Source organism: Pongo abelii, chromosome 4, assembly GCF_028885655.2.
Source record: "Pongo abelii isolate AG06213 chromosome 4, NHGRI_mPonAbe1-v2.0_pri, whole genome shotgun sequence".
NCBI classification, from domain to species: Eukaryota; Metazoa; Chordata; class Mammalia; order Primates; family Hominidae; genus Pongo; species Pongo abelii.
Genome location: NC_071989.2, coordinates 150,476,978 through 150,500,841, shown reverse-complemented (window position 1 = coordinate 150,500,841; position 23,864 = coordinate 150,476,978). Strand labels below are relative to the sequence as shown.

General features: G+C 39.0%; 1 protein-coding gene across 2 annotated transcripts in view; it reads right to left on the bottom strand.

Moving 5' to 3' along the window:
• Positions 1-23,864, bottom strand: part of NDFIP1 (Nedd4 family interacting protein 1) — a 44,125-nt gene that overhangs the window by 13,218 nt on the left and 7,043 nt on the right. For both annotated transcript variants that reach the window (XM_002816023.6, XM_063724296.1), the window contains exons 2-5: positions 7,704-7,791; positions 7,255-7,385; positions 3,778-3,865; positions 1,756-1,880 (exon numbers count right to left, since the gene is read on the bottom strand). In XM_002816023.6, the coding sequence (XP_002816069.1) occupies positions 1,756-1,880; positions 3,778-3,865; positions 7,255-7,385; positions 7,704-7,791 (432 nt within the window). The remainder of the gene's footprint in view (positions 1-1,755; positions 1,881-3,777; positions 3,866-7,254; positions 7,386-7,703; positions 7,792-23,864) is intronic.

Here is a 23,864-nt window from a genome sequence, read left to right as displayed (position 1 = left end):
TAAAAAAAGGATACATGTTGCTGACAGCACAAAGTAACAAATAAATAAATAAATAAATAAAATAAAATAGTTCTTTTTCTTTTCTTGAGCACTGTCGTGTTTCAATGTAATACTGATACATGAAACTGCCATCTTTTAACCCTGAGGGGAGGGGAGACCTGTGCCAATATGCTGATATGTCAGCTGTCCTTGATGATGTCAAAGAACCACTGACTTAACTAACCTCCTTGTCAGGGACTTGTTTTCAGGGGAAATAAACTTTCCCTATTTAAAAAAACAATTAAAAATTTTTTTCTAAGCCATTTTGAGCTAGGTTTTTGTTACTCACAGTCAAAAGCATCCTACCTGATACAAGTTAATTCATTTGATTAACTTTTTTTTTTTTTTTTTGAGACGGAGTCTGGCTCTGTCGCCCAGGCTGGAGTGCAGTGACAGGATCTCGGCTCACTGCAAGCTCCACCTCCCGGGTTCACGCCATTCTCCTTCCTCAGCCTCCTGAGTAGCTGGGACTACAGGCCCCCACCACCATGTCTGGCTATTTTTTTTGTTTTTTTTTTAGTAGAGACGGGGTTTCACCGTGTTAGCCAGGATGGTCTCGATCTCCTGACCTCGTGATCTGTCCCCCTCGGCCTCCCAAAGTGCTGGGATTACAGGCGTAAGCCACCGCACCCGGCCCATTTGATTTACTTTTTAAATGCAGTTGAAAATTTAGTTTGAAAAAAAAGAAAAAAGACTGGAATTAATTTGATTTCTCCTTTCCTTGGAGGCTGTGGTGTCCAAGAGTTTAATGTAGTTTGAAAATTAAAATATAGTATTTTATTTGTTAATAAAGTAACAATTAAGATTTAGGGAAGGAATGAAAACCTCTTTAGGGCTCGAGTTCTTAACCTAAAGTCCATTATTATAGATGAGTACATATTAGCTATGTGGGGGAAAAGCTTACAACTTTCATCAGATTCCCAAAGGATTCTGGAACCCTAAAAACGTTAACAAATGTTTTATAATAAATAAGGTGGCACTACTTGGAAAAACTACAGTGGTCAAGCAACACCCATTAGTTAGTTAAGTATGCCAATTTATGATGGATAAATTGGTTTTGTTTATAAGGTTGACGATAGCAATAAATTTATCTGAAATCAGAGGATACTTTAAAAGCCTAGATCTTTTACAACTTTAAATTACTTCATGCAAATTTAACTAACTGGTAACTCTTAAGTCACTAAAGACATACATCTCTATAATTTACTTCAGAGGTAGGCTCCTAATGGAGCAATACTTGTTAAACAGTTTTGGCTCCCCAAACATTTCGGCATAAACAATCCTGGAAGGGAGAGGGGAAGAGAAGGAGAAAAGAAAAGAAGGAAGAAGAGAGCTAGATTAAAACTGTAACAGAATTAATGAGAGGAATGGCTGCTTTTGATGAGATATCAAAGGGGTAATATCCTTCCTTTTATTACAAAAACAACTAATTTCAGAACATATACATTATCATATTATAAACATTAAAAACAAAGAAAGCAGATGGTGAACAATATTAATGATAGACCAGTTTTCAATAGATTTGACAACAAAACTTGTGTGCATGAACCATTTACAAATGATTTTGGTTCAGCTTCATCATGAAACCACAGACAAACCAAAAATCATTTAACAAGTTGAAATAACTTTTAAAAAAGCAAATGAAAAATCAAATATTCAAAAATATTCTAATTATTGCCTCTCTGTACAGCCCATCTTTTCTGTTGTACAACTTACCCTGACAATCAGGATCCATTTAATTAGAGAGAGACCAAATCCTGAAATGGCCCCATACCTTCCTGCAGCTGAAGTGGTCAGGCAAAAAGACAGGAAAAACCCAATCCAGTTAAAGAGGAATGCCACTGCAAAAGAGGGGAAAGATGTTAGACATGTCCTGTTACCCAAGAACAAGAGTGCCTTACACCTGCCTCTGTTTAAATGACTTTCCAAAGGATAAAAGACAGCCTGTCCTCTACAACCCTCACCATACCTCCTCTAAAACATCCATTCTTCTGTCTTTCCCCAAAAAGCAAACAAGAAAAACTCCTCCCTATCAGGTTTTACACAATTATGTCTACTGCTAGTCACTTTCAAAAACGCCTTAATAGGCTGAGCAAAGTGGCTCACACCTGTAATCCTAGCACTTTGGGAGGCCAACATTGGAGGATCCCCTGAGCCCAGCAGTTTGAGACCAGCCTGAGCACCACAGTGAGACCCATCTCTGCAAAAACTGAAAAAAAAAAAAAAAAAAAGCCGGGCACAGTGGTGCACACCTGCAAGTCCCAGCTACTTGGGAGGCCAAGGTAGGGGGATCACCTGAGCCCAGGAAGTCAAGGGTACAGTGAGAAGTGATCACACCACTGCACTCCAAATTCAGCCTGGGCAACAGAGCAAGACCTTGTCTCAAAAGGAAAAAGGAAAAAAAAAAACAAAAAACAGCAAAAAGGAAAACTTAACATTCACCAAACTGTGTACTTACAACCTCAGCTTTTTTTTTTGAGACTGAGTCTCACTCTGTCACCCAAGCTGGAGTGCAGTAGCATGACCTTGGCTCACTGCAATCTCTGCCTCCCAGGTTCAAGTGATTCTCCTGCCTCAGCCTCCCGAGTGGCTGGGACTACAGGCGTGTACCGCCAGGCCTGGCTAATTTTTGTTTTTAGTAGAGATGGGGTTTCTCCATATTGGCCAGGCTGGTCTTGAACTCCTAGCCTCAGGTGATTCGCCCACCTCAGCCTTCCAAAGTGCTGGGATTACAGGCATGAGCCACTGTGCCCAGCCTTTGACCTCTGCTTTTTTTTTTTTTTTTTTTTTTTTTTTGAGATGAAGTCTCGCTCTTGTCCCCCAGGCGGGAGTGCAATGGTGCGATCTCACCTCATGGCAACCTCTGCCTCCCAGGTTCAATCGATTCTCCTGCCTCCTGACTCAGCCTCCTGAGTAGCTGGGATTACAGGTGCCTGCCACCACACTCAGCTAATTTTTGTATTTTTAGTAGAGATGGGGTTTTACCATGGTGGCCAGGCTGGTCTCGAACTCCTGACCTCAGGTCATCTGCCTGCCTCGGCCTCCCAAAGTGCTGGGATTATAGGCGTGAGCCACCATGCCCAGCCTGACCTCTGCTTTTTACTGTGTGTGTTATATATATAGTCCAGTAAATAAAATAAATGCCTTCAACATTAAATAAGTGCCCCCAAATAATCCGATTCAAGTCACTCATCCTCCTGTTCTCTGAATTTTGACAACTTATATAACATCACCTCTAAAAGCATTGCATTTTCTTATCTTTCTAATATAACAAATAAAGGAAATGGTTGCTCACTTCTATGTGAGGCACACGAAAAGATAAATGCAAAGTAACTTGAAGGAAGAAAATCAGGCTGACTTTGATCTGTCAGAAAAAAGCAGCTTTCAGAGCAAAATTCATCAAAGGCATTTAATTCCTATTCTACAGATTAAGTATGAGTAGAAGCAATGCAGAAGGGCCCCGTAGACCTGGAAGATGAGGCTTAGCTCATGTAAAAATGCAGCATCCTCATAACTGCTTTAATTATATTTTCCACAGATATTCATAAAAATAGAAGGCAAAGAGAAGGGATATTAAAACAAAGGTATATTAAGCTTTCAACATTCCAGTAAAAGGCACCAAATAAACATAATGTATTAATATATTAGCTCAACAGTTATTTTAATTCAGTCAGATTCACTCATAATCCAAAGCACTCTGGTTTGTAGGGGGTGGTACTGCTATGCATACATACTTACTGAAAAAAGTTAACATGAAAATCCCATCATTTCCTATCCTCAGCTGGTCAGCATCATCAAAATCATCCCGACCCACAAAATCCTCATCCTAAATGAAAAGAAAAAGAATTATTTCTTGGCAAAGGGAAGATATAAAGAAAAATGAAGGGGTAAATTTGAGTAGCAAGGAAAAAAGTTATTGCTTTGGCTCAGTTCAAAATTATGAGCATTAAAGGCTCAATGTGTGTTTAAAATTCCATTTTGCATTATTAATATATAGAAAAGAAGCAAATCTTTCTTCTATCTCCAGTGTTCTAAATGAAATTTTCATCTTATGACCCAAGTTCTTTAACAATACACTTCAAAAATTTAAAAGTTCACAAAGAACTATTCACTCTTCCTTTAAAAAAATATACCTCAAGAAAAGACAAAAGACAAAATTTACTTACACATTTGGTTTAAATTCTGGAATATTATTAATCGAGGACCTGTTTAGGACCTAAAATATTAGTAATCCAGGGTCTATTAAAGAGATAAAATCAGCCAGGTGCAGTGGCTCATGCCTGTAATCCCAGCACTTTGGGAAGCCAAGGCAGGCAGATCACGAGGTTAGGAGATCAAAACCATCCTGGCTAACATGGTGAAACCCCTGTCTCTACTAAAAATAGAAAAAAATTAGCTGGGAGTGGTGGCGGGCACCTGTAGTCCCAGCTACTCGGGAGGCTGAGGCAGGAGAATGGCATGAACCCGGGAGGCGGAGCTTGCAGTGAGCCGAGATCGCACCACTGCACTCCAGCCTGGGTGACAGAGTGAGCCCCCGTCTCAAAAAAAACAAAAAAAAGATAAAATCAACCAGCTCAAGTGCGTTACGAGGCTGATATAGGGGAAAAAAGAATAGTACGAACATACATGAATAGTCCACAGAACTGCCCACTGCTCAACTCCATAAGCATGTATTTGTATTGGTATACAGATCTAAAACAATCTCACTTCTAACCTTATCAGCAGATAAGATCTTTTCCATCCTAACTTGATAACATAATATTGCAGATCTAGAAATAACATGATCATGAACAATACCAACACATGTGGGCTACCTTTTTAACTGATACAGGTATGTGGTGAGATATTTAAAAATAATTGAATATATACTTAAAAGTGATAGATTTGTACACAGTTCAATGAGGGCTCCTCAAATGAAAAATATTTTAGGGAATATCAAAACTTGTTGTACACAGAAAAGGGTCTGGAAGACCCAAATTGTTAACAGTGGTTCCCCTGGGGAGTGGGAACTAGAGAAAGGGAAGTCGGTGGCAATGGCAGCTTCCTTTTCTAACTTAACATACTTCCTCTACTGTTTGAAATTTCTATAAAAATGAATTGTTTTATAATTAATTTTTTAAAACATTAAATATTAGTATTCTTACTTCATATTAGCAGAATAAGGTTTTGCCAAAATTAAAAGCTAATGGTTTTTTGCATAACTACTCAAAGATATACTCCAAAAAACACATGGAAGTAACATCTAACAATATTACAAATGCCTTCTAACTGTTCTTCCTGTCCTCTTGGTATCTCTTCTACCATGACGCATCCTAGAAATTGCTGCCAAGTTAATGTTTCCAAAACACCATACAAGTCCTCTCATACCCCTGCTCAAAAACTCCGAAAGATCCTCTAAAAGCTACATATAAAGTTTAAATACCCCCATCTAACATTCCTAGGATTTTATAAACAACAGTTCTAGTCACTACTTTCTATCTCCCTTCACAAACTCTTGCTCATACAAAGCCAATTACTACATCTACAGAACTGCCCTCACCTGGCTGAATTCACACCTGCTTTCTGTGCTTTTTCCCTCTGGAATGTTCTTACCCATCAAAACTCCAGGCCCACATAAAATCTCATTTTCCCCTATGATCACCCAGTAAAAAGTTTCAGTTCTTGATGCCCACTGCTCTTATGTGTCTTAGTTATCAGTATTTGTGGGCGATTTACCCTAGTTGGATTTTAGGCTTTTGAATAACAATGAGGAACACTGCCTTATACAAAGCTTTTTACCTATCCACTGTAAAATATACTGCATCTTATATTTACAAAGTGCTTTATACATGTCTGCTGAATACTAGAGCCCTTTAAGAAGTTCCTAAATATGTACTTGTATCAAATGAAAGTATTCTGAAGAGTTCTGTGATTAATCAGAGCTAATTTCCATACTGATCTATTTACCATATATTACAACAGGTCTGCAGAGTACAGTGAAACAAACAAGGACTTTGGATTCTAGAATATCTGGGTTTGACTTTCACTTCTGCTACTTATCAGTCATATGACTTTGGGAAAATTACTTTTTCTCTCTGGACCTAAATTTTCACATCTGTAAAATGGAGATAATATAATCTCTACCTTTCAAGGTTACTATGAAGACTGGAAACAATATACAAAATATATAAAAGCATCAAGCACAGTACCAAGCATGTGATTTGCTTCCAATATGCGGCAGTTACATTATGATGGTCTTGCCCTTAGACGCTAGGGTTTTTAGTTTCTCTCTGGTACCTATAAGAACTGAATGCACATCATCACCATTTAGGATCATCCTAGATTGGGCTCATAAACTATTTCTTCCAAGCAATGATTTTAGGAGCTCCGCTCGTCACAGTAGGTGTGGTCTGTAAACAGTCTCCTATCTTAAAGCCAAGAGGGGAACATCTGGGCCTATGCCATCACACTGCCCAGACTAGGCTTCTGTACTTGCTCATCACTCACTCCAGTTACTTGCTAGAATAGAGCCTAGAGGCCTGATGGTCCCCACATTTCTGGGGACTTATCCTGCTTCCATTCTCCCAGCATCTGGTCCAATGCCCGACCTTCATCAGCCTCAATCTGAATGAATATTTACAAAATGACAAATGCAGCACTTATATATCTGACATCAAGAACCAAGAGTGCCCAATAATCTCCACTGGTTTATATGGCATCCCAATCTCCACCTCCATGAATCAACATCAGGCTAGATGGAATCTGAACTCACTATGTTCCCACAAATGACATGATCTGGACTGCTGGAAGAATGGAGTTCATCTAAATCAATGTGAAGATCCCTTTTATGAGTTTAATTCTATAAATTTGCAAATATTTATTCTCTTCCTAGACATCCCTAGCAGCTATCCACCCAACAGCAAAATATTAAGTGTGCAGAATCAAGGAAACGTTAGTGTGCTTCTGCTTCAAGATACTTCAGCCATCCCAAGAGACTTGAAAAAGTAGTGGTAATAGGAGAGATGAAGGAAAAATGAGCAGGTTTGACTAGTAATTTACCTCGTCATTTTTAAGAACAGATGAGTTTATTATCCCAAAAGCAAATGTATCTGATTTTTAAAATTAGCTCTACTTTCACTAATCAATACAATCGTAAGTAATGAATCAAAATTGGATAATGAAAATAACTTAATTCCCACAGAGCAGCCATCAAGTAACATAGCAAATTATACTCACTCTCCCAGGAACCAAAGGGATAGTAGCTTCAGCCTTGGTCCTCTCCGCTTCATCATAACTGGGCAGTGTTGTAGCTACATTGTAAGATGGGGGCTTTGGAAACCCAGACTCATCCTTGTAGTCAAAATATGCTGCAGAATTTTAACAGTCACAATTTTTTGATGATTAGCTGAATTGAAATAAAAGGAGTTCCACTAACTCTAGCAGACAAAACCCAGCCATTCCCTTAAGAGTACACATTTAACAATTGAACCAAAAGACAGTCCTAGATGAATGTTAAGAGGCTGGGGGTGATTTTTAAATGTATCCACTTCTCAATTATTTAAAATCCAGACTCGCTTTGTAACCTTTCTTCCGACTGCTTCTGAAGCTTTTTTTTTTTTTAAACCGTAATGTCAAAGCACAGAGTGTTTTTAAGGATTCCGCAATCACCTTGCCCTGTTACCTACCTGCGCTCTCTGCAGAAATGCTGCTGTAAGGTGGAGGAGCATCACCTGCAGCCTGTTCAGGTTCTCCAGACTCTTCTTCATTCTGCAACTAAATAAAAATTTCATATTTTAATGTAAGCATAAAGCCAATTAGAAAGATAAGAACCCCAAAACTGAAATAAGTAGCCTTTCTAGAAAGCTATTTGGCAACATATTTTGAAAGCCTTGAAATGCACAAATCCTTTAAGAAAAGTATTCTACTCCCAGGAAGTTATTCTATGGAAATATTCAAAGAGGCAAAAAGGGTACATATAAGTGTTGTGTCAGCAAAAATTAGAAACAACCTAAATTCCAATCATAGGAGACAAATAAATTATAGTACATCTCACAAAGGACTACTAAACGGCCATTAAAAATTAAATTTTGCCATCCTGGCCAACATGGCAAAACCCCATCTCTACTAAAAATACAAAAATTAGCCAGGCATGGTGGCACACTCCTGTAGTCCCAGCTGCTCAGGAGGCTGAGGCACAAGAATCGTTTTAACCTGGGAGGCGGAGGTTGCAGTGAGCTGAGATGGTGCCACTGCACTCCAGCCTGGGCAACAGAGTGAAACTCTGTGTCAAAAAATATATACATTAAATTTCAGCCAGGCATGGTGGCTCACACCTGTAATCCTAGCACTCTGGGAGGCCTAGGTGGGTGGGATCGCTTGAGATTAGGAGAGCTTAGGAGTTCAAGACTAGCCTGGGCAACATGGCAAAACCCTGTCTCTACAAAAAATACAAAAATTACCCGGGAGTGGTGGCATGCACCTGTGGTTCTAGCTACTCAGGAGGCTGAGGCAGCAGGACGGCTTGAACCCAGGAGGTCGTGGCTGCAGCGAGCTAAGATTGTGCCACTGCCCTCCAACCTGGGGCATGAGCGAGACCATGTCTTTAAAAAAAAAAAAAATTAAATTTCATTACTCAAATAGATATTTATGGTGTACTATTATTACATGAAAAAAACTAAATTTGCCAAACAATATGCATCATATAATCCCTTTTAAAAAGGCAGACATATAATGGAAAGGAGGCCTAGAATGAGACATTGACAGTTCAACACTGTTATTTCTAGGTAATAGGAGTACAGGGGAATTTTTCCTTTTTTTTGTGTATCTGCATGTTCAAATATTTTGTAGTCAATATTTATCTTTTTTTTTTTTTTTTTTTGGAGAGACAGGATCTCACTCTTGTTGTCCAGGCAGGAGTGGGTGGCACAATTATGGCACACTGCGACCCTGGCTTTTTTTTAAATTTATTTTTTGTAGAGATGGGGTCTTTCTGTGTTGCCCAGACTGGTTTACAACTCCTGGCCTCAACTGATGTACACTTCTTTAAAGTTAGAAAAATAATCTGTTAAGACAAAAGATAAATCACAGACAAACCATGTTACCATTATATTCAGCATGCACACCAAATTAAATCTTAAATAATTGAGACATTTATGAAAACATAAAATTCTCCCTAATTCTACATATATCTGTCAATAGATATCCCTTTTCCCTATCTCAGCAACTTTTCTGCCAGCCCAATCTTCAATTTTTTTAAATAACTTGCACTGAAAGTGTCTGCTGTTGCTAGTCTGTATAGTCTACACAAGTCATCTTCATAGAATAAGGATATTTCATTTGGTTTTTCCAGTCCAGTGTGACAATGAACTATATTAATTTAAAACATGAGTTGGCTGGGACTAGGAGTCAATCTGGAAATTAATAACATAATATTTAGTGGTATAACTGACGTAGGGGTCTGGTCCTGGCTTCAGTATCATCAGGATATACAGAGCCAACTGACATACTTGTAAAATACATACCACCTCCAAACCATACTGCTACAAAGAACTCTATCTTGAATTGAGACAGAAAAACAGAGAGGCTGAGGTGTACTAACATGAAGTAGAGCTCCATAATCCATTAAATTTTCTTTCTTTTTTTTTTTTTGAGATGGAGTTTCGCTTTTGTTGCCCAGGCTGGAGAGTAATGGTGGGATCTCAGCTCACTGAAACCTCCACCTCCCAGGTTCAAGCAATTCTGTTGCCTCAGACTCCAAGTAGCTGGGACTACAGGTGTGTGCCACCAGACCTGGCTAATTTTTGTATTTTTAGTAGACGTGGGCCAGGCTCGTCTCACACTCCCGACCTCAGGTGATCTGCCTGCCTTAGCCTCCCAAAGTGCTGGAATTACAGGTGTGAGCCATTGTGCCCGGCCATAATCCATTAAATTTTAACTGATCATCTCAATCTCCACTCACTATGCTGTTCAAAACCAGATGTCAATAAATTTTTCTGACTAATACTACAAAAGCTTCAATTTCAAATGAATTCTTGTGTCAAATTCTCATCAGCATCTACCATCTGGGTACATTTTTTCGAATCCTAGAAATCTAATGTTAAACTTAAGGTACTCCCAAAATAACTGTATTATAACCTAAGATAATTTTTCCTTTTAAACAAAGACATGTGGCCAAAATAGCTGCAGTAAAGCCAAATGCTCCTGGGACACCAAACTAGGAATTACTTAAAGAGAGTTCTTGGGACCACGGTTCACCTAAAATACTGGTTTTAACATTATTTGAAGCTCTTGGCAAGGTATTCTTAGCCTCCTCACACCTAACCACTCTTGTGCTGTGGGAAGGTCACCAAAAGAAGCAGAAGCGTCAGCAGCAAGAACAAAGGCAAATACGGACTTTCCGAATATGTTCCCTTAATATACTGTAGCCAGTAATGAACTTCATTTAAACTTAGCTTGGTTTATATCTAACCCGTTTTATATTTCCTGAGCTTGGTGTCAAAGTAATCACGTTACCTCTGCATAATTTAGGTCTCAGAAAGGAAGCATGACAATTCTAAGAAATACAGAAATCCAAAGAACAAAAAGGTTCAGAGGTCTTCTATAACAATATTTATAAGATAGGCTGCCTGTCTCCTGGCAACTTAGAAATGTTAAATTTGATCATCCCCCACCATAGTAAAAGATGACAGTGCAAATAAATTCCAGCCTTCTTAGAACCACCAATTTTCATTTTGGTATGGAAAAAAGAAACACTTCCAGGTGAAGAGTTTGCTCCATTAAAATTCACTACTTTAGAATAGTGTACTTTTTTCAATTAAAAAAAAGAAAAAGAAAAACAATTTAAAACACCATTATGACTATGGTATAATCCCAAGACCTCACTGTACAGGCTTCCCACTCTGGCTTATTTCTATAATGCTGGTGATAAGATTAGGCTCCATCAAGAAAGCTGTTTAAAACAAAACACTGCAATGTAGGGGGATTGGGGGGGAGAGGCAATCACCTTCAAAAAGAGTAAGCATTTAGTGCCTGCCATCTGCATGAATAATAACTTGCTGAACAATGGAATCCCTAAATATACATCTTTTTACACTTCGGGGGCAACAAGTCAGGCATTCACTAACAAGTGGAGGAACCATGTGCGCTAGAACTAGAGTGTGCTATAGAATTGATTACTTGGTTCCAAAATTTATTTTTAAGATTCCCCTTTTCCGCCCCTGGGAACCCTTCTGTGCAGCCTCCCTGCCATGTCCCTGGAGCTCAGGGATTTTCGGGCTCTTTCCTGACACTTTCTGAAAGAATACGCGGCACTGTCACTTTGGGGTTAGAGTTGGAAAGATGCTCAGTCTCTTCCATCAACTGGGTCAGTGGAAGCCTGAGTCCAATTTAACTGTCACAGAATCTGGGTTGTAGGGGATACTCAGAGAGACAGACCTGAAAACTGGAACAGATCTAGGAACTTCTGCTCTCAGTGCACAGAGATGTTGGGCAAGGGTAGGGGGGATATCCTTTGAGTGACTGTGATAGATAATAAATAGCTGTTGGACACTGGATTTTTTTTCCCGTCATATAATTTCTGTTAAAATTCTGATCAATTTTACTAAACTTCAAATATGATTTTTTTTTAATTTTTATTTTTTTGAGACAGAATCTCACTCTGTCACCCAGGCTGGAGTGCAGCGGTACGATCTTGGCTCACTGCAACCTCTGCCTCCTGGGTTCAAGTAATTCTTCCGCCTCAGCCTCCCAAGTAGTTGGGATTACAGGCATGCGCCACCATACTTGGCTGATTTTTGTATTTTTAGTAGAGATGGGGTTGTGCCATGTTGGCCAGGTTGGTATCAAACTCCTGACCTCAAGTGATCCGCCTGCCTCAGCCTCCCAAAGCGCTGGGATTACAGGCGTGAGCCACCACACCCGGCTGAAATATGATTTAAATGGCATTTTTTCCAAATAGAGCTATACAATTACCTACACAGGCCATATAAAGTAGAGTTTAATACAGAACTACCTATAACTACCTATGCCTCCATCACTAAGAAATAAATAATCTAATCACCTGAGAATTCAGATGACCTTTCACTTTCTCACACCCAGAGTGTGCCCTTACTCTTTTCCTGATTACCTTTGCTCCCCTCTATGTGCTGAGCAGACTAGAATGGCTCCCCAGAAGAACCCTAAAACTCTTCCATTGTTCCTACTTCAGATATGTCACAATCTGCCATGGTGCCTTTGGCCTTGATGACCTTCAATTTTAAAAAAACATTTATTTACAAATAGGTGCTACTAAGGTTTTGTTCTCAAGTCACACCTGTAAACCCAGCACTTTGGGAGGCTGAGGTGGGCAGATCACTTGAGGTCAGGAGTTTGAGACCAGCCTGGCCAACATGGTAAAACCTCGTCTCTACTAAAAATACAAAAATCAACCAGGTGTGGTGGCGTGCACCTGTAGTCCCAACTACTCGGGAGGCTTAGGCATGAGAATCACTTGATCCTGGGAGGTGGAGGTTACAGTAAGCTGAGATCAAGCCACTGCGCTTCAGCCTGGGCGACATAGCGAGATTCTGTCTCAAAAATAAATAAATAAAATAAAATAGAGGGTTTTTTTCCCCCTCCGTATCACCTTCCTCTGTATCTAGGTCCTATTGTTATTAAAAATAAATATGACATTTTTATGAATCTCCAACACAGAAATCATATATAGTTCTAATTCTAATAGAAATAAACTTGAATTTAACAAGTTTAAGACATTATACCCTACAGATTTAAACTATTATTTAAGTTCCCAATCAGCAAGAAAGCTTCACCACTGCCCTCCTCACTAAGCAGTTCTAAAATGAGTTGTTTTTAAGCAATAGCAGAGCTGGGGCTAGGATTAGGGCTAAGCAAGGGGCAACATTTATAACTGTAGTAAATGGCAGGACCTAAAGGCACTTAAAAGTCATTCTTGGATTCTCTATATTTACTAAGAATGGGAGAACAACAAAAAACCCTACACTAAACAAAACCCATAAATCCTTATATATGAGAAAAGGTATCAACATACACCTCAGAATTCATACAAACAAACAAAGCACGTGAAAAATAATGCTGAAGTATCCAGTAAGTCCATAAAGTTGCAAGTATTTTCACTACTTAACTTTTTCTTGGTTTGGTCCTATTTAAACAGCAAGAAAATTCTTGTAAGTTTCAAGTCCCTTCTTTAAGTTATTAAAAATAAATATCAGAAAATTCTGGGTCAATGCCTGAACTCTAGCTTTAAATGTTATTTACCACTTCTATCTTAGAGTTAATTTCTAAAACTTTTACCTTAAAATGCAATTTTTAAAGCTCTCATTACCAACCCACTACTTCTACATAGTCCCTAAATCCTATCAAAACAAGCCAGTATAATTACAATAAGTAAACAAGCACATTTCTTTTGGTAAACAGCTGAGTATGCTATTTTACTGTTGTTCAAAAATAATCAAGTTTGTGTGGCCTGTACATTTACTTTATATATTGTAAATATAAACTCTGTTATTCTAACATCACCAAATTATTTACATTCAAGAAAAATTCACTATTTAATTGTTATTAATTAGGGGAAGATATTTTAAATAATTCTGACAAGATAAGAGAGACTAAACAATAAAAAGGCAACCCAATTATAAAATGGGCAAATGATTTGAATAGATGTTTCTCCAAAGAAGATATACAAAAGGCCAGTAGACACAAAATGCTCAACATCATCAAGTCAGCAGGAAAACGCAAATCAAAACCAAGACTCAATACCACTTCATGCTTACTAGGATGGCTATAATAAAAAAGACAGACAATAACAAGTGCTGAGTATGTGGAGAAACGGGAACTCTAATACACTGCTGGTGGGAATGTAAAATGGTGCAGCTGCTATGGAAAAGTTTGGAAGTTCCTCAAAATAAGTTAAACATAGGCTGAAAACACAGTGGCTCAGCCTGCAATCCCAGCACTTTGGGAGGCTGAGGCAGGAGGATCACTTGAGGCCAGGAGTTTAAGACCAGCCTGGGCAACACAGCAAGATCCTGTCTCTACTAAAAATTTAAAAATTAGCCAGGCATGGCGGCACACCTGTGATCCAGCTACTCAAGACGCTGAGACAGGAGGATCACTTTAGCCAAGGAGTTCAAGGCTGCAGTGAGTCCAGTCCAGTCTGTTGCTCAGTTTGAGCAACAGAGTGAGATCCTGTCTCAAACAAAAACAACAACACAGATTTATATTAACATCAAGCAATTCCACTCCAAGGTATGTACCCAAGAGAACTGAAAACAAGTTCACACAAAAACTTGTACATGAATCTTCACAGTAGCATTATCCATAATAGCCAACAATGTTCATCAACTTACGAAGGGATCGACAAAATGTGGCATATCTGTACAATGAAATATTATTCATCCAGAAAAAATGAGGTACTGACACATGCTGAAACATGGATGAACCTTAAAAATATTATAGTACAAGAGGCTGGGAGTGGGTAATCCCAGCACTTTGGGAGGCCAAGGCAGGCAGATCACGAGGTTAGGAGATCGAGACCATCCTGCCTAACATGGTGAAACCCCATCTCTACTAAAAATACAAAAAAATTAGCCGGGTGTGATGGTGGGCACCTGTAGTCCCAGCTACTTGGGAGGCTGAGGCAGGAGAATGGTGTGAACCTGGGAGGTGGAGCTTGCAGTGAGCCGAGATTGCGCCACTGCACTCCCGCCTGGATGACAGAGGCAAGACTCCGTCTCAAAAAAAAAAAAAATCTTCCAAGTTGCTCATGGGGAGCCAAAAAAAAGAAAAGAAAAACCCACCAAACCAATTACCAGATTTAGACTATCCTCAATATCTCTCATGGAAAAGATAAATGAAAATCCTCTTAATAGCAAAATGAAAACACATTTAAAAATGAAAATTTGCCAAAGGAAAAGCGAAGTAATCAGAATAATGCTTTAAAAAGTCAATACAATAACAGATGAAAAGAATACCCTAATTTTGCAGTAAATCCCCTCAGAAAGGCTAACCGTTTGTAAAGCTTTCTATTTAAAATTTTTGTGGTTATCATCACTGTTAATATGTATCAATATAACTGATGAGTACAACTTGGTTTTGAAAGAGAAAATTATTTATGTTAGAATGAGTCCTTAGAAATGAAAGCACAAATACTGTGTGACCTATGATCATCAATTTTATGGGTTTTCTTCTGATCTTTCTATTCTTTACATAGGTCCAAGTAACAAGTGAAGGCATGGCATCCAAAGAGAAAGGCAAGGAACTAGCAGAAATCAACCCTCATCCCTGAAGGCACTAATTAGCCAACCATGGCTATGGTAGTAGCACTGCAAGGTTTTGGGGTGGCACCAGAAAATTGTCATCAACCTGCCAACCCCTGGGATCTGTGTCTGACATCCAAATATTTCTAGTACTGATGGCTCCACCAAGATATCATCAAGCAAATAATCCTCAGTGTTTTCTGGCACCCAGCTTGAGGAAAACCTACAGCCAAGAGCCTTTGAGGTTAACGGTAGGCCCTTGATGGGTCATGATCTTACAAAGACTACGGAAATAAGGAGGGACAATTGTTCAATATTTCCAAATAGTTAATAGCAAGTCTCTCTGCTCATGAACATATAGCATTTTAAATTAAGAAGTAGCATCTACACTATTTATAACCAGTCCATATCCTCAGTAATGTGAGTTCTTTTTCTCCACTTCTTGGTTCCATAAGAAAATTCAGGCTTAGCTCAGAGCTCCAGGGCCCATTTGAGAAGGATTTAAAGCCCTAGAGAAAAAGACAAGTTGAAAAGGAGACTAAGCACCTGGCTCCCTGACTTTGACAGAATAGCAGGAACTGGTCATCTTTTGTTTACAGAGTAAACAATACTAAAAATAGTGGCTGTATCAGACTCGTTTTAAAATAATTTATATAAAATCTAGTCCATAATTTAAATGCAAAGGTGGTAAATACATTCTGTTTTAACCCCTCAAGACCCCGTATATAGATTTCATCTAAGATATGTTAAAGCTCTAAAATAGAAACATGGAAGCAGAAACAAGCTCCTAATTATTTGTCATTTAAAATTATACATTAAGCAGCTCCTTCCAAAGGGGAAAAAAAAAGTCACAACAGACCATGGACTACAACTGGCATCTATTCAAGAATTATTTTATGGCTGGACATGGTAGATCACACCTGTAATCTCAGCACTTTGGGAAGCTGAGGTGGAAGGACTGCTTGAGCCCAGGAGCTCAAGACCAGCCTGGGCAACATAGCAACACCCTGCCTGTTAAAAAAAAATTATTCTTTTAGATTTCAAGAACAATTTTAAAAATCATTTGTTTGGGCCAGGCACAGTGGCTCATGCCTGTAATACCAGCACTTTGGGAGGCTGAGGTGGGAGGATCACTTGAGGTCAGGAGTTTGAGACCAGCCTGGCCAACCTGGTGAAACCCCATCTGTACCAAAAACAGAAAAATTAGCTGGGTGTGGTGGCACGCCCCTGTAGTCCCAGCTACTTGGGAGGCTGAGGCATGAGAATCACTTGAACCTGGGAGGTAGAGGTTGCAGTGAGCCGAGATTACTCCACTGCACTCCAGCCTGGGCAACAGAGCGAGACTCTGCCTAAAACACAAAACAAAACCAAAACACACACACAAGAACTCTACTATTCATTCAGAAGACACCATTAGGAAAGTGAAAAGAAAATCCAAAGAGCGGGAGGATATATTTTTCAGACAATGGACTTATATCCAAAATATATAAAGAACTTCTTAAAATCAGTAAGGAAGCCATTCAATAAAAAAAGGGACAAGACTTGAATAGACATTTCACAAAAAAAGATATCTAAATGGCCAATAAACTTACAAAAAGGTGCTTTATTTCATTAGTCATTATAGAAATGAAAATTAAAACCACAGATGATGACCAAAATAAAAAACAGAAAATACCAAATATTGTTGAGAATATATAATAACCAGAACTCTCACACTACACTACTGATGGGAGTATAAACCTGTACAACCACTTTAGAAAACTGTTTGCCAATATCAACAAAAAATGAATTTACACATATCCAGCAATTCCATTCCTGGTTATATATCCAACAGAAACATTTACATATGACACCAAAAGACACATAAGGAGGGACAAAGCAACAGTATTCATAAAACTGGAAATTACTCAAATGCCTATCTACAGTAGAATAGGTAACTAAATTGTGGTATTTTCACATAATGAGACAGCAGTGTGCCTGAATAAACTGTAACCCACATGGGTAAATTTTGCAACATCAAGTAGAGCGAAAGAAGCCAGACTCAAAACAGTATTTACTGTATGATTAGATTCATATAAAGATTTTTTTAAAGAACAAGCAAACTAAACATACCAGCGAGTATGCCCTGGGAGGAGAGTGACTGGAAAGGCACTGAAGGGACCTTTTGGAGTGCTGGTAATGCTGTTTCTGGATTTAAGTACTAGTTAGCTGTGCATGTTCAGTTTGCGAAAATTCATTGAGCTGCACATTTATGATTGTACATGTTTTTATACATAAATCATACTTCACTAACAATTCAGAAATGGGAGAAGAAAAAGACTGTACGAGGAATAGTGATGCAGACTGTGAGCCCTCTGTGGACTGAGACCTTTGCATGGTTTACCACTGCATTCACCCCAGCACTTACCAGTGAGTGGCACAGCATGGATACATGAGTGAGTGTTGGCCAAAACAGGCATGGAGGTGGATTTCTAACAGAAACTTACCTGAAGAAATAGCAGCTAATCTTAATATCATTTTAACTTACCAGTTCGCATCTATGAAAAATATTCATATTACTTTACAAATCTCCAAATAAATTCACAGGCTATGCATGTAGCCATACACAGATGACTGCTATAACTGTAGAGAGGACAGTGATGATGGTTTCAGGAGTGGAGAACAGCAGGTATGGTATCCCCATCAGTACTCAGCACAAGGAGTGCATTTTAAACATGGAAGAATTGAGGAGAAACATGGCCTTACAAAGCAATTAAGGCAAAAGTAGCTCTCTCCTACTGACTGGTCTAAAAGAATACGTGTGAAACAAACAAACTTTCAAAAAAGATTGCTATGATTTGGATGGTAGTCACAGGTCTCTGATTTATTATTGTTATTTTGCATAAGGTACATCTATACTATGTATTCCTTTCATATGTATCCATAATTTCACAATAAAAATGAAACGAATAGTATGGCTCTATAGTTACCAATTTTAAAAAGAAATAACAGAAAAGAAACACAAAGGAGAAACAGACATCTCCAACCTTTATCTCTTTAGAAATGAGAAATGTTTAACATTTAGTATTCAACCTACAGCACTTAGCATTAAGTGCTCAGGTATTCAATTAAAGTTTGTGTTATATATGAAGGAAAACTTATCTTGATCACAATGTAATTCCTACAATATTGTTTCTTCTAAAAACAACCAATTGGTATATCCCAAGAATGGAATATTCCACATTGAAAAGACAGTGAAATCAAATGTAGACACTGAAAGACAGTGACAGAGCCACGCCTAGAACCCAGGCTTGCATGTTGACTGCAGCCTGCTCAGCTCTGATAGTGAGAAGTTCCAAAAGCTATGCTTGCTTATTAGCCTGGAGTAGAGCATACTCAGGCAGACATTATGGGTGGGAAAAGGTATTCTATTCAGGAGAGTCCACCTTGATTCAGGCCTGGTCATGAGGTCTCCTCTTCCTGCAAGAACAAAGAGAGCCAAAAAGTAGGTGCCTCAAGCATTTAATACCTTTCCTGTTACACTATCATCACAGAATGTTTCATTCTACAACTATTCAACTGCTGGTTAATTTAACAACACTCATTAAATGTGTCAGGCCACAACTGATGTGGGGTCTGGGGACAGAACAGTGACATGGCTGGTGTTTTTGGCCTCACTAAGTCTGCAAGTTTAGCAAATGAAACACAAAGAATTACAATTACTGTATAATGTCCAATTAAAGATTAGACAGTTGCCTCTTATTCCTCCTGATACCCTCTTAAATATAAATGTGGGTAAATTGTTGCTTGTTTAAAGGCAAAAAAAAACTTACAAGCGACAGGAAAGGAAGCAGCAATAAATTTCTGAAAGCTAGAAGCAGGATAACAAGGGTAACTGACTCAGCAGACCCAAGAAAGCTAAATCCTAAACCAGAAAGCCAAAAAACAACCTGTTTTGTATCCCCCAAAAGCTCAAGAACTGGTGGCACCAGGTACTGGTAGAAGTAGAAGTGAAAATGAGATTTATAAACAGACGAGATTGGGCATGTTCAGAGTGGTATGGCTGTAGACGAGATTTATAAACAGAAAGTTTGGGCCGGGTGCAGTGGCTCATGCCTGTAATCCCAGCACTTTGGGAGGCCGAGGTGGGCAGACTGCCTGAGGTCAGGAGTTTGAGACCAGCCTGACCAACATAGTGAAACCCCGTCTCTACTAAAAATACAAGAATTAGCTGGGCATTGTGGTGCGTGCCTGTAATCCCAACTACTCGGGAGGCTGAGGCAGGAGAATTGCTTCAACCTGGGAGGCAGAGATTGCAGTGAGCTGAGATGGCACCACTGCACTCCAGCCTGGGCAACAGAGCGAGACTCCGTCTCAAAAATAATAATAATAACAATTTGATAACAAATAGCTAAATCAACACTGAATTCTATAGAGAAAGGACTGTGATGATTAAAGGGACTTGGGTTTTATCTGTAGAGCTTTCAATTTTTATAGGATTGTATTTTGTTAATCAAAATTTAACAATGAGTCTAAGATGAATTTGGTAATAGATATATGAGTGTTATGTTATACTACTCTTGCAACCTTCTCTAAGTTTAAAATTATTTCTAAATAAAATTTTCTTTAAAGGTACTTTAAAAAGAAAGCAAACATCATCATTAGCAGAAAGTTTAGAAAATAAAAAATCAGTCCTACCATTTTTCTTAAAATGTGTTGTTTAAAAAGAAAAAAATAAGACACTATGCATTTGTGAAAACTTATAGAACTTGATAGCACAAAGAAAGAATCTTAAGGTATGCAAATTTTAAAAATCCACTTAGGTGGCTGGAGGATGTATGCAAAATGTGACAAAACAAGATAACTGTATTATAAATGTTTGAAACAACCTCACTCAAGTGGGTGGAGGAAAAGGTGCTGACCTAAGTAACATTTGGAAAAAAGTAGAGTTTTTAAGACTAAAGGCAAAGGAACTGTACATATGCTTTGTCCTGTGGTGGTTATAATACTATTTCCCACAGAGGTGTGGGTTAATAATTCTGATACAACTTCCACATGTATATCAGAACTGAAGAATGATGTAAATGGATGGTGGAAGTGAGCCAGGTTTCTCCATGTTGGAGTGGGAGTTTATAGATAAGGGGAGTAGGCTAGAGTGACCCATATGGTAACAAATTCGAGGTGGAGATACTATTATGAACTTATGTTTAGCTTAATATAGATAGATGGTACATACAGAAATAGTTACAGATGTGTATACCCACAGGTTACTATACAGACATTTATAGTTCCTTGCTCTGTCAGCTTAGAAGGCCTAAAAGCAATGACACCCTAGTAGCAAGGAGCACAGATCTTGGTTTGTAGTATTATTTTTCAATAAAAGGAACCTAGGCTCCTTGGAAAAATGCCTGATTCTAGGATAGTGCAGGAAATATATAAGATGAGCCTAGTGCCAAAAAGTATGGAAGTGGTTAAAAAAAATCCACAATGATGGAGGAATGCAATTTAAGCAATAAAATAAAGCAGTTATTGGATTATAATTAGAAGAATAAAATAAATATTTATGAGTCTATACAGATATAAATACTAAACAAATTATCAGAGAAGAGACAAATGTTCCATGCAGGAAAATTCCAAATAATTCATGTCAATACTTGGCCCTCAGCGAGGTGTTACATAACTCTCCACTCCTTATGTGTGGACCATGCATAGTGACTTCCTTCCCAAGAGTAAGTACGGAAAGTGGGGTAAAAAGTATCTTTACAGAAGAGAAACCTGACAAACACTACCTCAGCCAGGTGATCAAGGTCAATGTCAACAATGATAAGTCATGTTGACAGTGTGCATTCTTGATATGATGTGATGAGAACAGCACTTTACCTGTGGTCTTCCCCCAAATCCACAACCCCAGTCTAATCATGAGAAAAACATCAAACAAACCCCAATTGAGGGACATTCTACAAAGACCTGACCAGTACTCCTCAAAACTGTCAAGCTCATCAAAAACAAGGAAAGTTTGAGAAACTCACAGCCAAGAGGAGCCTAAGGAGACAGGACGACTAAATGTAACGTTACCACATTATATCATCCTGGATCCTGGATGGGATCCTGGAACAGAAAAAGGACATTAGGTAAAAACTTAGAAAATCTGAACAAAGTACAGACTTTAATTGATAACAACGTACTAATATTGGTTCAATAATTGTAAAAAACATATCATACTGATATAAGATGCTAATAGGGAAAGCGGAGCGTAGGGCATATGGAAACTCTCTACTGTCTTCTCAGTGTTTTTGAAAAATTAAAAATGTTTCAGCTAGGTGTGGTGGTGTGTGCCTGTGGTCCCAGCTACTCGGGAGGCCGGTGGGGGAAGGATCGCTTGAGCCAAGAAGTTTGAGGCCAGCCTGGGTAGCAACATAGCAGGAACCCATCTTAGGGGGAGAAAAGTTCCAAAAAGTAAAGTCTATTTGAAAGTATAGATTTATTTAAAAAACATTTAAAGCCAAGGAAAGGTTAAGAAGAAAGCGTGAAGATGGAGGGTTGCAGTGAGCCGAGACTATGCGGCTGCACTCCAGCCTGGGTGCAGAGTGAGGCCCTGTCTCAAAAAAAAAAAGCCTGTAGAACGCGCACCAAACTTGAGGAGCAGTTACAGCTCTGCGAAGAGATAGGGAGGAAAGGGAAATCAAGTTTTTCTTTAGAAAGTTACTGTTTGAATCTAGCACATGAAGAATGTATTACTATATAATACAAAATGTTTAATTTTAAATACCACATTTAAGCATTGAATGATAAAATGAAATCGGCCGGGCACAGTGGCTCACGCCTGTAATCTCAGCACTTTGGGAGGCAGAGACGGGCAGATCACTTAAGGCCAGGAGTTCAAGACCAGCCTGGGCAACACGGTGAAACCCCATCTCTACTAAAAATACAAAAATTAGCCAGCTGTGGTGGCATGCACCTGTAACACCAGCTACTCAGGAAGCTGAGGCCTGAGAATCTCTTGAACCCAGGAGGCGGAGATTGCAGTGAGTGGAGCTCTCACCACTGCACTACAGCCTAGGTGACAGAACGAGACCCTGTCTCAAAAAAAAAAAAGAAGAGGAAAGAAGAGAAGAGAAATACATATGCAGGTAGCCTGGGCATGGTGGCTCACACCTGTAATCCCAGCACTTTGGGAGGTCAAGGTGGGTGGATCATTTGAGGTCAGGAGTTCGAGACTAGCCTGGCCAACATTGTGAAACCCCACCTCTACTAAAAATACAAAAATTAGCTGGGCATGGTGGTGGGCACCTGTAGTCCCAGCTACTCGGGAGGCTGAGGCAGGAGAATGGCTTCAACCTGGAAGGCAGAGGTTGCAGTGTGCCGAGATTGAGCCACTGCACTCCAGCCTGGGCAACAGAGCAAGACTCTGTCGAAAGAAGAGAGAGACAGAGAGAGAGAGAGAAAGAGAGAGAGACAGACAGAGAGAGAGAGAGAAAGAAAGAAGGAAAGAAGGAAAGGAAAGGAAAGGAAAGGAAAGAAAGAAAGAAATATACATATGAAGGGAATTGCATTAATAAGAAAATATTTCACTAGGAATGCTCTTAAACTTGATCAGTGCTAGTATTTAGGACATTTAATATAAATTATGTTATTCAGAAAAATCATGAGTAAGCCTTATTGTAACAGCAGGATGTCCTAAGTGATGTCAGGTTACACTTGCTTTACTACCACTCTTGGTCAAGTTAGTAAGATACATCATACAGTCATCCCTCAGTATCCACTGGAAATTGGTTCCAGGACTCCCCACAGATGCCAAAATCTGAGGATGCACAAGCCTCTGACATAAAATGGTATAGTATTTACATATAACCTACCTCGTGTACTTTAAATCATCTTTACTTATAACACTTAATACAATGTAAATGCTATGTAAAATAGCTGTTATAGTGTATATTTTACTTGCACTATTATTTATTATTGTATTGTTATTTTCCCCTATTTTCAATCCGCAGTTGGTTGAATCTGCGAATGTGGAACCTGTGGATACCCAGAGCCTACTCTAACTCATACCCCCACCTAGCCAACCACTAGAAGCAATTACCACTGGAAAGTATGTCAAGCCCAAAAAATGTCATACATGATGTTTGCCAGTTGCCTAGCTTATTGGCAACAATGACTTGAAAAAAAGATAAATCATCAAGCCAATTTTCAGTACGAATGGAACAGAAGTATTAAAGTTGCTTTAACTAAATTGTCCATTATTATAAGAATATAGGCCGGGCGCAGTGGCTCACGCCTGTATTCCCAGCACTTTGGGAGACCGAGGCGGGCGGATCACTTGAGGTCAGGAGTTCAAGACCAGCCTGGCCAACATGGTGAAACCCCATCTCTACTAAAAATATAAAAAATTAGCTGGGCGTGGTGGTGGGCACCTGTAATCCCAGCTACTCAGGAGGCTGAGGCAGGAGAATCGCTTGAACCTGGGAGGCAGAGGTTGCAGCAAGCCGAGATCGCGCCATTGCCTTCCAGCCTGAGCAAGAACGAAACTCCATCTCAAAACAAAAACAAAAAAAAGAATATAATTCTTCTAAGCTGTTGTACTTGCTTAAAGAT